We start from the raw sequence: 16,957 nt of genomic DNA, 5'->3' as shown, positions 1-16,957 counted from the left end.
AAGAGCATTGCTTTTTCTAGGAGAAGATGACATGGAAGAGGCAATCAAGGGTCAGCTTGAGACACCAGGCTCTGATAAACCTCTGCAGTCCAGAGGGAGTAGAGTGCCAGGCTGAGCGCAGAGAAGCTGAAGGTCAGAAGTGAAGGAGGAGTCCCTCGCACGGCACAGCTGTGGCGTTTTGTGGGCTGCCGACTGGAGAACGAAAGGAACAGAGAAGGGGGAAAATGTCCAGGGCCCAAGGCTGCAAAAGGAGACCAGCAATTTACTGGACTGCCCAACTACCTTCGAGATCCTGGGCACACTGCTTAAGAAACCTCTGAACTTGTGACATCCCCACACAAATGGAACGATCACTACTGACAAGATCAGAGAGCCTAAAATCAGACTTTCAAAAGGAATAAAGAAAACTGAAAGAGGACCACTACTCCTGAAGCACAGCCTTGCAAAGAGCTGCATTTACCATGTTGCCTCAGAAAGAAGGGCAGTGCAGCAGGCTGTAGAGCATGTTCAGTAATAGTAATATTTATTCTTCACTCCTGAAGAATAAGTATTATTAACATCTCTCTTCAACCGAAACGGAGCATCGGAAACCCACTGGAAAAGTTTAGCTAACAAAAAGTTAGCGTCTTGAACGCAATTCAAAAAGTGCTCGTACATTTAGTTTGCCTGTGTGCATGTATCAAAAACACAAACACTACATCAGCTGCGTAAACCTCAACTTTAAATACCTTATAGCGTAGGGATGAAAGAGTAAGGTTCCGAAAGCAAAGTCAACGCTGCACCTTTGGCATGGTAACAAGGAGCAAACACTACAAAAACCTTCAGGAGGCTGAAACTTCCCCGAGAACTTGTCCCTGATCTCAAGATAAGCCTAAACTTTTAATCCGAAACGCTGGCTAACCAGGAAAGCCGAACGACTTCTGAAGGAGGATTTAGATCGGAGATACCATCTCATCTTAAGGTAGGATCGGGTGTTTTACCACAGCGCAGGGCGCACTTCGGCAGCGTCCTCTCCCGCGTGGCAGCCCCCCGCGGGGAGCAGCACCGCGCGGCTGCCACAAATCAGCGGCGTAAGTGACAGTGCTTCTACGGTGCCAAATGGAAGTAACAAAATGCAGGAAGCATTTTGTCAAATGTCACTTAGCAGTGATATCACGGGGCATCGGGGAATGGGATTTGCCTGCATAGTAAGAATGCCTCAGTCCAGGGATAGGGAGCGACCGAAATGGCAAGAGGGGCAGCATCTAATCCTGGCCTGCTGAATGAAAGGGAAAAGATTGCTCCGTTCCAACTCTATCCCAGGGAGCAAATACATGATTCGACACGTTATCATTTTACCCACCAGGCTCGATTCCTTGTTGCCCTGTAGGATTCCTGCCTTGTTCGCAAGTCAGGAGAAAAACACATCTATGTAAGAGTCCCTCCACACAGAGTTTAATAAAACGAGTGCAGAGACTGCCCTACCCAACCACCGGAGAGAGTTCGCTAGGGAGAACGCCAACAGGAACAAATGCTTTTTCAGATGAGACATCTCATGAGGAAACGAACACATACCTCGAACAAGTTTCTGAAGAGCAATCAGAACTGCCAAGGCCCATTACAAATGTTTAAACTAAGTGAATCCCCATCACATTTTAACTTGAAATACTCCTCAAAGGGCAGAGCAAACAGAGCAGGGAGCTCCAGGACTACCATTAGTTTCCTCGGGCCTCAGGAAGAAGCCTCCACTGCAGATCTGGAACTGAGCACTGGGATTTAAATCCCGATTCCAGCTTCCCGCAAATCCAGGGGAGCCCAAACTGTGCTTCTGCTTCCACAGCTAAGCAAAGGCCAGGTCGCAGCAACGTGACCATTTTATTGTGTGAGTAGCAACGTCTTCTTCCTGAGTGCCTGGTGTGTCTGTGTGTGTGTGCGTGAGTGTGAACGTGCGAGTGTGAGAAAGATGCTGAAAAATCAGGATGTGATTGTGAAACTACCTAGCTACCCACTTAGGATCTGCCTGTCCCATGCAGCATATTATCTCATTCGATCCATCCGGGCTGGCTCCGCGAGGGCCGGTAAGCTTACACGTGCTGGGAAACCAACTCGGATCCTGGAAGCAACATCACTGTGCTAACAAGGCACTCCACCTAAACTAATTAGCCCTGCCTTTCAACAGGCTTAATTAGGTGGGGCACCATCCTGTGCTGTTGTGGCTAGACGGCTTCCGGCACCGGAGCCGGCTCACCCACGGCGAAGGACTCCTGCGCTGGGTTGCTGCGCGCCTTGCGCATCGCGGCAGGCGGCTCTTGCCCGTGCCAACCCCCAGCAGGGTCTGGGCCAGTGGCTTTCACCAGCTGCCTGTCTGTCCACCCAAATACCTGCTGCTGCTCTGAAAACTCCTGCTTGAGAAACCACAAACCGACTTTCACAACAGGCCTAAGACAAGGAAGGAACCATCCAGACAGAAGACCGCAGCGACGATTTCAATTCAACAAAGTGAAAAAACCATGAAAGATGTAAGGGACTAACGGGATGAAAGATGAAAGAAAGAATGTGGCTCCTGAAGGAATCCCAGGCACAATTCAGAGGAATACGTTAGGACACCTACTAACCTTCACGTCCGTATGCCCAGCGCAGTCTTGGAACGACCAGCCACACAGATCACCCATTACGTTTTGAGCCACCGTGTCAACCGTTTAAATCATATTAATTACAAAATACAATGAAATGGATTTTTTCATGGCTAAATGCAATTCCTGGAAAACATTATCGTTGAGGATGGGAGCTTAAAACATTGATTTCGTTTGGAATTTTAGTTTGGAATTTTAATCTGTTTTCCTAGACTAGATATTTTAAGCACTCAAAGGGTAATAATGTCCACCTCACTGATTTACCTTATTTGAACTTCTTCCCCTTGCGTAGCCCCTCAAAATAAATGAATATGACTGTCAACTATGGGTGAAGCCCAGAGATATTGTTACTTATGCATTTAGCAGAGCCACTCAGGTATGCAGCGTGTGGCAAAAAAATGACCTCTTTTGACCTATTTTCCAAGTGATACTCTGCCTAAGTCCTGCCGGCTGGTCTGCGGTCGTACTGAACGGCAGGGTGGGAAGGCAGAGCTTTGCTCCCTGCGGCATCTCGGGCTGGGCACAGAGCAGAACCCGCACAGACAGCTTCAGCAGTCTGAGAGCACGTGCAGGTTCAAAGCTGTCTCTTAAGCCACGATCTCCCAGGGTAAGAAAATGTGGCTTATCTGCATGTTAGGCTGACTTCATTCAAATAGCTCTCTGGTGGCACCTGGAGACGTACGTATTTACTTTTTTGCACACGCACCAACCGTAAATCCGTGAACATTCAGGCTACGACTTGAGTCACAAAACTACAAACCCTCAGCTCTGCAGCAGCTGAAAGCACGGCTAAACTCTTCCCTGTGCTAATCAGCTTTATTAATCTACCCTAGCACGCCATGGCAGCTTAATGCCTGCAGCTCTGACTCGGTGCGCTTTATGTTTACTAAACTGCACACACAGCCTTTTAAACCATTAAATCTGTTTAAAATCAGAGTAAGTCCCACGGGTAAAAGGGTGGGGAGGAAGAGGCAGAGGGCAGTATCTTCCAAACCAGCATCGTTTGTTTTGACAGCTTCCACTATTCCGTGTTCAGCCTCTCACGTGCTGGTCCCCGTCGCGCCTGTGCGTCACCGTCAGGCGGAGGCCGCCACAGCCGCACGTCGGCCTTCTAAGCGACGGGGCTGCAGCGCGGTCCCAGCTGGGCCGTACCCTGCCCGACAAGCCCAGGGCCCAGCACTGCATTTATTATGTGGTTATCCATAATCAGAATTGGATGATACATTAAAAACCCCAGATAACAATTTACTAGTGTTGCTTTTGAGGGTTTTTTTTTCCATTTTCTCGCCAGCGGGCGGTTAAACCTGGAGGGTTTGCGTCCCGTACGACTACTTTCCCCAACCCTGAGGTCTCCGGCAGGTCCTGAATCGGGTCCTTAAGCTCGTACTGGGCAGTGAGAAAGCTGCCCTGGCTCTCCGTTAGGGCGACTCGCGCGGAGAGCCACGCGGGCGGCACGCTCCAGGGACCGCGCGCCGGCGGACCCCGCAGGAGCAGCGCCGCCGCCTCCTTGGTTCCTGATCTGTAAAGCGTGATGAAGAGATTTTTGGCTTTTACCTGGACAGCATGTTCCCACTGTAAGTAGATGGAAATATTTAAAAGTTCCACGCAATATAGGTCAAATCCAGGAAGCTGCTAAGTTTGTGACATTTTAGTAATATAAATTTTGGGAAACAGCCTGTCCAAAGAACTTGAATTAAGGTGGATGCCCAGCATATGTATTTGACTAGGATCTGGACGTGGACCCTGTCTTATAAAGTATTACTGCTAAAATAGAAAATACTCCAGGTAGACTGGAAACTTGAATCGGGATTTCTCTTCTTCAAGGAGTATCTTCGGGAGGAAAGGAAGGAAAACATTTCACAACCGTCAAATCCTAGCAAGACCTATTATTGACAAACCTTGTACTTGGGTTTGCTAACGCACCACGAAGAAGAGAAAAACACATCATTACCTGTAAAACATTTTTTAGAATCACGTCACGTTTGAAGCTTGTAAAACCTCCCTCAACACACGCAGGCAGCGTGGAAGGCCGACCCGGCGGGAAGTGTTTTCGGGGGAAGCGCTGGGCTGTCTGGGACACGCTCTAGCGGCCCTGGGAAGCTGGAGCCAAGGACGCTTCGCCCCGAACCGCTGGGACTTGGGGCCTTTGGGGGACGAGGCAAAGCCGCCTGGGCAGCACCGTTTCCGAGGAGTGCGGAGGCACGGCAGTTTTCATACGCGCAGATGTTTAACTTCCTCTTGGAAAGGTATACTTACGACAGTGGAATATTTATATTAGAATATCTACATCAAAAAAGCATGGAGGGTTTTTTTAATTAAATCTAACTGCGTAACTATTTAGCACTTAATAACGGCTACTGATCCCGACTCCTGGTAACCAACAAAAGCTACATAATAAGCCTCTAACCTCAGATCAGATCCTGCTCCTGTTTCAGCTGGGGAAAGGCTCTCTGCCCCCGGCCTTCGACAGGCACAGTACTGCACCCAAAACCAAGCGGCGCCGAGTTGGGGGGTTTCGTTTTTTACGTTCTGAATCCCTACAACGATGAAGTGCCTGAAAGCATAACATTGTCAATCAATCAGCAATATTTTTAGGCATTAAAATATATTCCATGGGGACAAATTTAGATGCGTTGTTAACTGTGTTACTTAATAAATTTAAATCTTTGTAAGCATATACATTTTTCCAGGGATATAAATTAACTTGAGAACCTGGCATGTTTTTTTAATAACCATAAATAATTAACAGTTGGTTCTTTTCTGTCAACAAACACTATCCCAACTATACACTTTTATTTATCGTCATTTACAGGCATTTCTTAAAGGGAAAACTGTATTACCAAAAAATGTTTCATTAACTATTATCGGAACATTCTTCAACAGTTGCACAATGACAGGCTTATATAAGTAAGCCTAACTTATATGCTTCACTGTATACATGTTTTTAGCTGATCAGGGTATGAAAAGGTATCGCTAGTAAAGCCCTAGTAGTTTGGAGTGAGTGGCACAGCCGCCGCGCTCCTCGCTCAGCATCGTCGCCCCGTGGGAACCGGCGCGCGGGAAACGCGCCTCGGGACGGAGGGACTTCTGCAGCCGGGCGGAGGGAGAGGAGCATTGGCCATCATTTACTCCCTCCTTTCATTCTCCCTCGCATAGATATTAATAGTTTCTAGAACTGTTATCCTAAAAGAACAGGTTTAGAGAGTTAACTCGGGCGGGCAAAGTGCTTCCCCTGCTGAGGGCCAGGGGTGAATTCGAATTCACCCTGCGAGCTCTAACCAAACCACCCGCCGGCCCCGACGCAGAAGCCGAACCGGGCGCAGGGAGTCTGGGACTGAGATTTGGCCGCGGACGTCCACAGGGCAGAGCTGGAACGACTTACTTCTTCAAGCACAAGGAGATGGGAGCCACAGAGGACTCGGCGGGCTCGCCCCGGGTTTGGAGAGCGGCGCGGCCGTGGGACGTAACGGCAGCAGGTCACCGCGAGGACCTCCTCCTTGCCGCCTCGCCTCTGCGCTTGCCCGGGTCGCCCAGAGAGCAAAGCGCCAGCAGGGAGAAGCTCTCTTAACAACCTCGGACGGGTTTTATGGTTTCGCACTGGGTAGCGGAGCGCGGTGACCATCCGCGAAACGACAACCTCAAGGAGAAACAGCGCTAGGGCTCCAGAACCGCTCTTCAAAACCCGCCGCTACTGCTGTCGAGGGCCACCGCCCTGGTCCCCCGGCCAGAGGAGAGGGCTTCCCTCCCTCCGCCCGCCTGCGGATGCCATCCGCGCCCGGAGGCGCCGTGCCGGTACGGGGCCGGGAGAGCGGCTCCCGGACTCGGTCCCTTCGGCGGCACGTGCAGCGTCTCCAGTCCGCGTGACACCCGCAGGTGGGGCGGAGGGGAGAACTGTTTTACGCGTTGCCATGGGGGTCATGCCTCGCTCGTGTGTCTTCAGAGCCTGCCGAGCAGAAAGCAAGGCTATTTTGTTAGATAGATGTCATGAAATCAATCCTTGCAGAATTTCTGGAGTCAAAGGCTGAACAGGTTTGCCTGAATACCTCCTGTTACTTGATATACGAATAAATCTAGCCAGGAGACGTAAAATGGGTGTCGCTTTTCAGCTGGAGCTGATCACAAAAAATTACTCTTTAGCCCCATTTAGAGTTGTTTATGCGCACAGTAACATAACAACAGCGTCTTAAATAAACGCAGCAATTATCTTAGCAGAAAAGAAGTCTCAGAAAATTAAGCAAAAAAAAAAAAAAAAGTCGTATCGCAAAGCATAGTGACTTCAGGAGAAACTTTTCCCTTATTCTCTCCCATTGCTAAAAGAAAACCTGATGTTCTTCTTTTAAAATGTGTCTGCCTCTAGGTCTTTGGCACAGGTTTGCTGATGGGAGGGCCGGCAATCTATTTAATGACTGCATTGACGTCAATAGCATAACTGAAATACTTACTAAGAAGCATGAGTCCAACTTTCGGGGGGGGGGGGGAGAGAGTTTGCTGGCAGGACGAACACGCGAAACGGACTCGGGAATGAACTGCTCTTCCACAGCCTTGGATGTCACCAACACCCTCTGAAGGTTGGCCGGCTCCTCTTTTTCTGGAGGTGACTTTTAAAGCTCACTTTGGAACACGCTTCTTATTTCTCCAAACAGCAGAATTACTTTACAGTTCAACAGCCTTGATTTTACTCAGTCACGTCATTAAGATGACTTCTGATTGCTTGCATGGTTTTGCTAGTCACTAAATAATCTGCATCGTTACAGCACTGCATCCTTTAAAAATAATACTTGCATTATTTTCAAATACTTTGTAAGTAAGTCTGCAGCACCACTGAATTTAGTGTGCACTATCGTTACTTTTTAGCACTGCTTAGCTCCTTCATAGTCTGGAGAAACATGGCTCCACACGCTCGTTAAAAGCCTAAGACACCGTATCTACTCGACTTGTACAATCTGTCTCAAAATTAAAAGGCCAGATCTTGCAATCTGCACTCAGCCAAACTCACAGCACAGTTTCAAACTCAACCATCCATTCTGCACGTGCCCAGAGCCGCTGTCCGCCCTCCGAGCCGAGGAAGCCTCCTGCGGGAGACCTAGCTCCACGCTTCTTACTTGGGGTTTGTACCAATGTGCAACTAAGAGCTGACTTCGATGCACAGAACTTGCTAACTCCTACAAAAATTTGGGACTCTCACTAGCAAAAGCACCAGCATTAGCCAGTCTTTTGTTTACGCTTTATCCAAATATTCATGCACGGGTCTGTGTACATCTTACACCCACATAAAAAATGAAAGAGTACGAGTCTTGAGTTCGTGTAAAGGCATGTGAGAAGGGCAGACAAACGTGCAGATGTGCAGGAGAGCAGAGGCTAAGGCACAAGCAAGAAGAAATACCAATCTTTCAGTCCCATCCCCAGAGAGGAATTTTAACAAAGCTTTAATCCCGTGAGCCCTGAAAAGCCTGCGGGTGACATACCCCAAAGTGCTACACCCCCCAAAGCCTCAGGTTGCAAAGCAAGCCGGCTATATTATATTGCGAGGTATATAATTGTGAGGACATACTATAATTACACTGTGTTGAAAGTATCTAAGAGGCATTTGGTTGCCTGCTCTTGGGAGAAGTTTCTGCAAACCTCTCGTAGCCCCAGGAAGCGCACAGCGCTATGTGAGCCTTGCTGCTGCGCTTTGCTCCGGCTAGCCATCGGTACCGTGCAAATGCAACAGCCTAACACACAAACCAGGGCGGGCAAAGTGATTCCCATTATCCAGCTGGATATCGATCTTCCAGCAGAAATGTGCCACCTCTTCCCTGTCCCCCTGTTTCTCCAGCAGCGGGGTCCTAGCCCCGGTCACATCGCCCTGGTGCAGTGTGTTCCCCGCAAGGTCTGCGCCCGGAGCGCTCGCTGCTGGCGGTACGCGGGCGCTGGGCAGGATACGTGTGCCACGAGAGCCCCGGCTGGTTCAGACAAACGTGAAACAAGACCTGGAGACCAGGTAAACGGCCCCTACCGTGCAGCGACAGGGAGGATCCTGGGGACAAACAGCACGGATCCTATGCCGAGTCGAGAGGAAGAGTCTGATAAAACAGGACAAAATGAAAAAATCTTGCGAAAGCTATGAATAGCGAGGAGGAAACAAAGCAGAAGGAGAAGGGATTGTGCCAACCTGAGTGGGAGAACGAGAGGCTCACCCTGAATGTGGCAGCTGGGAAAATACAGTTTAATTTGGAGGGAACTAGGGTCAGCACAGTAAATAGACATGGCGGAAGGAGAAAAAGTAAGCAGGAGCTGCAAGACTAGCGCTGGTTAAAGATCTTATTAGCTGCATCAGCTGGGTAGGGACTAAAGCCTACTCAGGGACGCTCGGGCAGGAGAGACCGAGAGGAGGAAAGAGAAGGCAGTGATGGAATCACTGAGCCCAAGGTAGCACGAAGGTCAATGAAAGTAACCGTGGCAAAAAACTCATATATTAGTTTAAAAAAACCCCTAATACATGAGAAAGAAATGTCACAGATGCTTGTGTGACAATGCGCTTATATCACTTGTTTCTGTAACCCCAGAGAACGTAGCTGGGTAGCACCCATCCGTCATCCCGGCGCTGCGCGACGGCATGCTGTAGCTGTAATGCTATGTATTGCTTAGAAACCTCAGGGTCTCGAGTACGCCCATTAGCCTTCCCAGCTGTGAAGTACATGAGCTAATTAAGGATTTATGCACTTTTTGCTACAGCTACATATTTCCATATTACAGCTTCTTAGTTAATTCATAAAAGCAATTTTGTTTGTTCCTGTGATCTGCAGTTTTAACAAAATAACAGGAAAAATCTGCCAGATTTACTTAAGCTGATACCAAGGACAAAACACAGGATGTTCGATACATATTCCTCTTCCTTTTATGGCTGTGGTCATAATGTTAAGAAAGCTCTGAAATTTACAGTGACATCACCATCGGCACTGAAAGCATTTTATCTTATGAAAAGCTTGACCAGAATTCTTCATGGTTTCAAGAAAACGAAAGTCAAAATAAGAAAATAAGAATTTCAAAACCTCAGCACAGCTCTTTCGTTTAGCCACGGGCCCGGGTCCTCGGTGATGCAACTCCTCGGCAGTCGGCTGGGAATGGATTTGGCTCCTCTCTGTTTGCAACAACTGACAAATCCTGTAATATTCTCATTTGAGTAAACAGCTGGCACGTATTACTTCCAGAGCAAATGCTGAATGTAATTTGTCTCCCTCCAGGCTAATTTTACTAATGTATGCTCGTCTGCTTTAAACCTTGAGTTCTGTACTTTTCATAACAGGATATAAATCACTGCACTATGGACAAAGAAAAGGAGACACATACGAGGTGCTCATACGGATGTCAACCGATTCTGGTAAATCTCTGAATCAACGTGTGACATGGGAGAGCTAAAAGAAAATACTGAACCTGGCTGACTACCCAATCTAGAGAATATAAACACATTTGATTTGAAAACACGTTCTTTTATCTAGAAGGATGTAACACAGCCTAGCCCCAATCAAAACATTACTGCTTCCTTCTCCAAAACCTTCAGGAAAAACACTCCGCATCCTTTCAGACACAGGAGCCATTGGCACATAGTTGGAAGCGTTCTGATAGGAAAATCTCTCCTTCCTTTCACAATTTCCAAATCAGAAGCCCATCTACGGAAAAAAGCTGCTAACGCTGGAAAAAAACCCTAAAAATCCGGGTTCTAGCTGCGTTTAAGCGGAAACGTCCTAGAAAGTAAACGGCCATCTTTTTTCTTCTGGAATACTTAAACGAATTACAATAGAAAACAATGGCTGTGAGTAGGGAAAGGAAGGCAATCACCGCATCGCATCCACTGAGGCCATCGGCACTTGAAATGATGGCCGACTCCATAGGAAACTAGAGAGGCTTTACAGGAACCGAGAAACACTTTGGGCAGCAAAGTGGGGATGCCAAATGCAACAAGCACATAAGGTCAGAATTCAGAACGGTCCTGGCTTACCTGCTAAAACAGGACAAAATAAGAAAAAAAATAACCGCAGGATAAAGACTAAGACTGGCATTCCTCACTGCACCTCTTTTTTTACCAGAAGCATGGGGTCAGGGTGAGCTGAGGGTACCCAGCTTAGCCCAGCGGTGGCTGTGCCGGGCCCGGGCGCTGCCTCAGCTGAGAACCGGAGCAAACGCACGCTCTCTGCCGGGGACAACCCTAAACCTGGCGGGCTCCCGGATGCTGTGGGAGCGGGGCGGCTTTGCCGGCGCGTCCGCCGGAGCCTTTGCGCAGGGTGCCGGAGCTGCGGCCCCGGCTCCGCCAGCTCGCCCCGAGCCCTGCTGGCACCGCCGGCACGGACGCCGCCGGCGCAGCGCGTGCCGCGTCGCCCGCTGGCCAGGAAGGCGTTGCTTCAGGCTGACGACTAGTGCTGCCAGCGGGCAATGAAACTACGGCGCTCGATAAAACGCATGGAGACACATAATTGGAACCCGGGGTTAACGAGGAACCCAAGGCTTGCTTTTTCACTAACGCGGACGACGCTGGTTTCTCTCTCATATAGGGAAGAACGTTTTCTATCGCTATCTCAAAAATATTTCTTATTCTTACCTACAAAGCATCACAATTTAATTAGGTTACTTAAGTTCTAGTTATATAATTTTCATTTTTTGTTGTATTTCAGACTATTCCCGAAGCCTGCTGGTTAGGAGGCGGCACGGCCACGAATCCAGGCTGTTCCTCTCTGCTTCCTTCCAATCCCGCGACGCCTGAGCCCCCGTTTTCCTTCACGCTCCCTTTGCTACCTGACACGAACCTGCACCCAAAAATGCGTCCAGCGTGGCTCGTTTCCACACCTGGACGTTTTCTTTTTTCACATCTCAGGTAAGCCATTAGTATGTTTTATTTTAGGCGTACTAATCTAGCTGGCTATAACCGAAACAGTAGAACTCATGAAACATTAAAGAAGTGGAACATTAAAAATTATGAGTCAGGATCACAAGGGCTTGGTTAAAAACGCAAACGGGTTGGATCCTTTTCAGTTGCTTTCTGCTTTTGAGCTTTACAGGGTGACACAAGATTGGCCTTACAGCTACGAGTGTCAGAAACTAACCTTCAGTTAAAAAGGGAGCTGAAATTTTCCTGTGTTCCCACAGCCTTAGAAGTTTGGGCTTGCTAAAAAGCATCAAGTGTCCTAGGGCTCACGTTAAAATTTCAAGGGTTAGAAATACTGCAGTACCACGCAATTTCTCTCTATATGTAATCCACCGAGTGTTAAAAAACTTGAAAGGAAATGCTTTCCACAGAAATTGAGCATTAAGGAAGCGACTCCACAAATTCCTAGAAGGGAATTCTGTCTTCATCGTGGGAGCCCGCAGCTTGTACGACAACACCCGCGCAAAGCTAACGACATTTCGCAGGACCGCTCCTGCGCAGGTGGCAGAGGCGACGTCCTGCGGAGGCGAGCTCTGGAAGCCAGCGGGGAGCGGCGGCGCTGCGAGCCCTGCCGAGCGCCGCTCCCGGGCGACGGAGCCCAGCGGCAGGGCAAGAGCCTCCTGCCCCGTTTCCTTTCCGCCTCAGAGGTTTTCCCGTTCCAGTAACAATTTCCGAGGAAGCTAATACGAATATGTCTCCAAGACTATGCGTGCCCCCAGACAGTAAATAACACGCGCGGTGTCAGGAAGTGGCAGTTAGCAATCCAGGCTTTACACGCTATAAAAATTAAGCTTTATGAGTCCCTCCTAGCACATAATCTTTGGAAAGGCTAAGATAAACCTTACGAATGAGTACTCCTCCCAAGCTTATCTCCTCGTCCGTGGAAGTAAGGTTTCAGAGGTGGGCTGGGCTCCGTGGCCGCGGCGGCGGAGCCGAGCCCCGAGCCCCGAGCCCCGGCCGGGCAGCCCCGCTCAGCGCCCGCCGTCCGCAGGCTTCGCTCTCTCACCCTCTCCCACGACCTACTCGTGTTTGCCGGGGCCTCCGAGGCGGCCTGGCGACGAGGCCAAGGCGAAGGACCTTTCCGACCTCGCTTCCCAGCCTACCGCTGAACGGCCGTTGCAAAAGACCCCCGGCGAACAACGCGATAGGAAAGGGCGCGCCAGGGCAGCCCGGCCAAAGCAGAGGGAGTTTCACCTGAGACAGGCTTTCCAGAGCGCAGTTTTTACGCAGAGCGCATGGAAACAAACGGGAATGAACAGGGGAGAAGACGGAGCTGGGCCCGAGCCCGCTCGAGGCTCGCGGCTGGGGCTTGCCCGGGCCCGCGCGCCACCGCGGCTCCCGACGACAGGCGCTGGGGCCGCGGCTCTCAAACCAAAATCAGCCTCGCCTCTTGTTCCGACGTACGGGGAGAAACCCAAAGCCAAACCCAAACGGTGAGCGGAACGAGGCTCTGGGCCGGATCTGTTCTCCTGCGTCGGCTTTGCACGAGCGACCTCGCGCAGCTCTGCGAGCCCGGGGGGCGACCCACGCGGCGCACGTACCTTGCAGGCTCACTCGGGAGGCAGGCGGCTGACTCGTGGCCGGAGATCGCCTAGAGAGACAGAAAGAACACCCTCTAAATAGGTCTTCTTTAGCCATAAAACCCTTCTGGTGCTCACAAAGCAGCCTGAAACACTTTAAAACGATTTGGCGGTTAATGAACGGTATCAATGTAGCTGTTTAAAAAAAAAACCCAAGCACTCTCTTAGGTGGCTGTGGTCCCCGGCCAAGCGCGCGCGCACCTCCTGGAAAGAAGGTCCTTCAGGAAAGATGCGCCACCATCCCAAACTGCCTTCGCAATTTGCTGGTCAAGGGACGCCTGGGAGTCGGCAAAGCCTGGTTTGTGCGCGCGAAGGGGCGCTGAGCGCCCGAGCCCAGCCGCCTGCCGCACGGTCGGCCCGCAGCGGCCGCGACCCGGCGTGTCCCCTGTGACACCCGCGAGCGCCCGGCCAGCAACGTCCCAGGGACCGCGGGAAATGTAAGGCCTTACATCCCACAGGGAGCAGCTTCAGGTGCACCTGGAAGCAAATCAGGAGCCGCCGGAGCCACTGACGTAAGCTCTGAAACAGAGCTGCGTGACGTTTTTTGACTAGCAACGATTTCTTCAAAAAACCCTGCCTTTCAGAAGGCCCGAAAGCCGGCTCAAGTCTAGCTAACAGGTTTGACTGGAAAAACGGCGCGGCGTTTCTCCAAACGTCCAAATATTTCAATGTGAGATTTGCCAAATAAAACTATTTACTTTTTCGAGCTGAGCCATAATTTATTTTCAGAACGCTTCGTTTTCTAAGGAGTTAAAAGGAGTTCAAACAAAAAAAAAACACAAATATTTCATCTTGGGTTGGACACAGTATTTCAGACTGATGGAAAATGAAACTCTGGGCTTTCGCTTCGCTCACATGTTTCTGATACATTTTAGCAGAAGCCAGATTTCCCCCTGCTCTCCCTTAGCCAGCCTCCTAGCCCCAATTTTTTTGTGTCAGCCCCGGAACCGAAACCTCCGGTATCGGCCAGCTCTGCTCTGAAGCGCCAACCAAAGCAAGCGAGGAGCTCAGCTCTGCTGCAGCTGTAGCCCCAGGGTGCTCCTCAGAAGTGCTCCAGGAAGGCCCCGCTAACCAGCTGAGAGCTTCGCGAGAGCAAAGCAGCTACGATCCTGCTCCCAACATCGGGCCCAGCTCCCGGCGGCGCAAAGGGCAGCCGGGACGCAGGCAACGCGCCAGTCCCGACCGCTCCGCGGGACGCCCGCTCGCCTTTCCTGGTGGGACGGGAAAGGGTCAGCTCTTCCCCAAGCAACTGCGGGGCCTCGGCTCTTCGAAGGGTTCAGCACTGCGCGTACTTGTTGGGTGCTGACTGCCTGGAGAATCTGCCCCGACCTGTCTCTGCTGAGCCTTTGAAAATCCAAATCTTGAAATCTTTGAGAAAAAGCAACTCCTCGCTAGGGACACCACGCTCATGTGGCTGCAGAGCTTCCAGATCTGAGGAAAGGTGCTTCGGGCACCTCCGAGCCCTGCGCTGCGGTGCACAGACATGCCTGCGGGGCGGGCGAGGGAGGAACGAGCCCGGATTTGGTTAGGGCATTCCCCAAAGCCTGAGCGCGGAGCGGCACCGCTCCCAGAGGCCGGGAACCAGCTCTTGGCCCCGCTCATCCCGGTTCTGCAGCAGCCAGGGAGCGGGCAGGCCAGCCCCGGAGCGGCGTCCAAAGGAGCTCGGCAGCGCCGCGGCCCCGTCCCGGCGCAGGCGCCGCGCTCCAGCACCCGGGGCACCGGCCTCCTGCTCCTTCCTCCTGCCGCAGGCGTCGCGCCGCGCAGGAGCCGGGCGCCTCCTCGCCGCGTCCCAGGCCGCAGCTGCCAGACTCAGGCGTTCGAAACCCATTAATCACGCTCTCCTCTTTTCCAGGCAGGAAATCGTCTTAAAAATCCTCATGCTGAAGTCCAAGAAATATGGGTTCTAGTTGTTGGGTTTTTTTTTTTTCCTCCAGCCCTTAAGACTCAGATTTTCCAGCAGTTCACGCGGGACAGGGTCCTCTTTCTCTGCTGGGGGGAGAACGGGGGACGGGGTGGGGGGGGGCACGCAGAGGGGACAGGAGGGGGGACAGGAGAGCTAAGATCCTCACGATCCCCAGAGCAGGAGTTTAAGAAAAATACCACATATCATGAGACGGACGATAAAATCAGGAGTTGGCAGCACGGCTCTGAGCCGGCAGAGCCGCCTGGAAACGGCCGGGGAGCGGCGCCGCGCCGGGAAGCCAGCGCGTGCCGCCACGGACCTGGAAGGCTTAAACGGTCAACGGCGTCTACGGCGGCCAACGGGCAAACGTCCTGCACCTCGGTCAGGTCTGGGCAGGCTCCCAGGACGCTGCGCGATGCCGCTGCGCCCCACAGCTTACGCCCCTGCTCCCTTCGGCCCCGGCGCCCGGCGAGCTGCTGAAACGCCCGAGCTCTTCCCAAAAGCAAAGCTTGGCAGAGGAATCCGTTTCAGCCGGGCGGTTTTTATTAACCTCCGTCTCGAAAACCAGCGCGCCCTTCCCGAGGCGAGCTTAGCGAAGGAAAGCGTCGGGAGGAGAGCCTGGCGCCCGATTAAAATCCCCGGTTTTGAATTTACATATGCAACGTGCGCAACAGTTTTGTCGGAAGACAAAAAAAGCAAGGGCCGGAGCGGGCATCCCGGCAAAGGGGGCGCCAACCCGCAGAGCGCGGCGGGCCGCTTGCCGGCGCGAAGGGCGGCGCTAACCGAGCGCTCCAGGAACGACGAACGGGGACGTCGCCGCCAGCGGCCCTCCTGGATCACAGCGGGAACAGCAAACGGCGGTGCCTGGCTCACCAACAGCCACAGGAAACCGGCGGATCCGGACGAAGCAGCGAAAAGCAGAGTGCATTGGGTTTATCCCCCTCAGCGGGTATAGCAATAATACCTTCCCCTTAACCTTGGTCTTGAGTCGTCTTCCCAGGTCGGCACAACTACGCGATCAGGCAAAGGCCGGCGTGAGCGTGCCCGCCGCAGCCTTTGCGCCGCAGCGTTCCCTCCCCGCCCCTCCGCGGCCGGCAGCGCCGCTGTACCCAGCGCCGCGTCGCTTGAAGACGTGCGTGCAACCGTAGGTCAGCGCCAGCGCTTCTCCGAACGCGAGCCCCGCGAGCGCTCCCAAGCGGCGCTTCTAGCGCGACTCGGGCAACGCCGAGGCGGCAAATCGGAAAAGATGCTCTTCGTCGCGGGCACCTCGCGCACCCAGGAAGGCGCCTTCGCCCCCGCAGGCCCGGGACCTCTGCCTGGGACCTGGAGCTGGGAGCAGCGGGCGGCAGCCGACGGGGCGCGCGGGGACACGGTGGGGCACGGGCAGAGCCCCCTGAGCACCCGCCGGCCGGGCGGCCCTGGGTGCACACTGAGCCTTGGGCTGTGCATGCACACACACACGCACACACACACATCCCTACAGCAGCGGCCTCACGCACTCGTGTACACTGACATACACTCACACGCGTGCGCACGCGCACTGACATACCTGAGCACACATGCACACATGTGCATGCACACACATGTGCACACACGTGTGCACACACACATGCACGCACACACACTTGCACACATGCACTCGCACCCATGCAAACTCATGCACACACATGCTGACACACACTCACGCACACGCACAAACACACGTGCACTCCCACACTCTTACTCACATGTACACACACTCATATGCACACACATGCACTCATGCACACACTCATGCACACACACACGCCCTCTCACACACACACATATGCACACACATGCACTCATGCACACACTCACGCACTCACACGCACTCACACTCATGCACACACTCATGCACACATACACTCACATGCACACTCACACACTCACACTCATGCACTCACACGCACTCACACTCATGCACTCACTCATGCACACA

At 52.1% G+C, this 16,957-nt stretch overlaps 1 protein-coding gene across 7 annotated transcripts in view; it reads right to left on the bottom strand.

Moving 5' to 3' along the window:
- PDE4B (phosphodiesterase 4B) overlaps positions 1-16,957 on the bottom strand; it is a 228,525-nt gene that overhangs the window by 40,679 nt on the left and 170,889 nt on the right. For all 7 annotated transcript variants that reach the window (XM_068953466.1, XM_068953467.1, XM_068953469.1 and 4 more), the window contains one exon: positions 13,056-13,105. In XM_068953466.1, coding sequence (XP_068809567.1) covers positions 13,056-13,105 — 50 coding nt within the window. The remainder of the gene's footprint in view (positions 1-13,055; positions 13,106-16,957) is intronic.

This window comes from Struthio camelus, chromosome 8 (genome assembly GCF_040807025.1).
Source record: "Struthio camelus isolate bStrCam1 chromosome 8, bStrCam1.hap1, whole genome shotgun sequence".
In the NCBI taxonomy this organism is placed as follows: Eukaryota; Metazoa; Chordata; class Aves; order Struthioniformes; family Struthionidae; genus Struthio; species Struthio camelus.
Note: the sequence above shows the minus strand (reverse complement) of the source record. Positions and strands in the feature narration are given on the sequence as shown.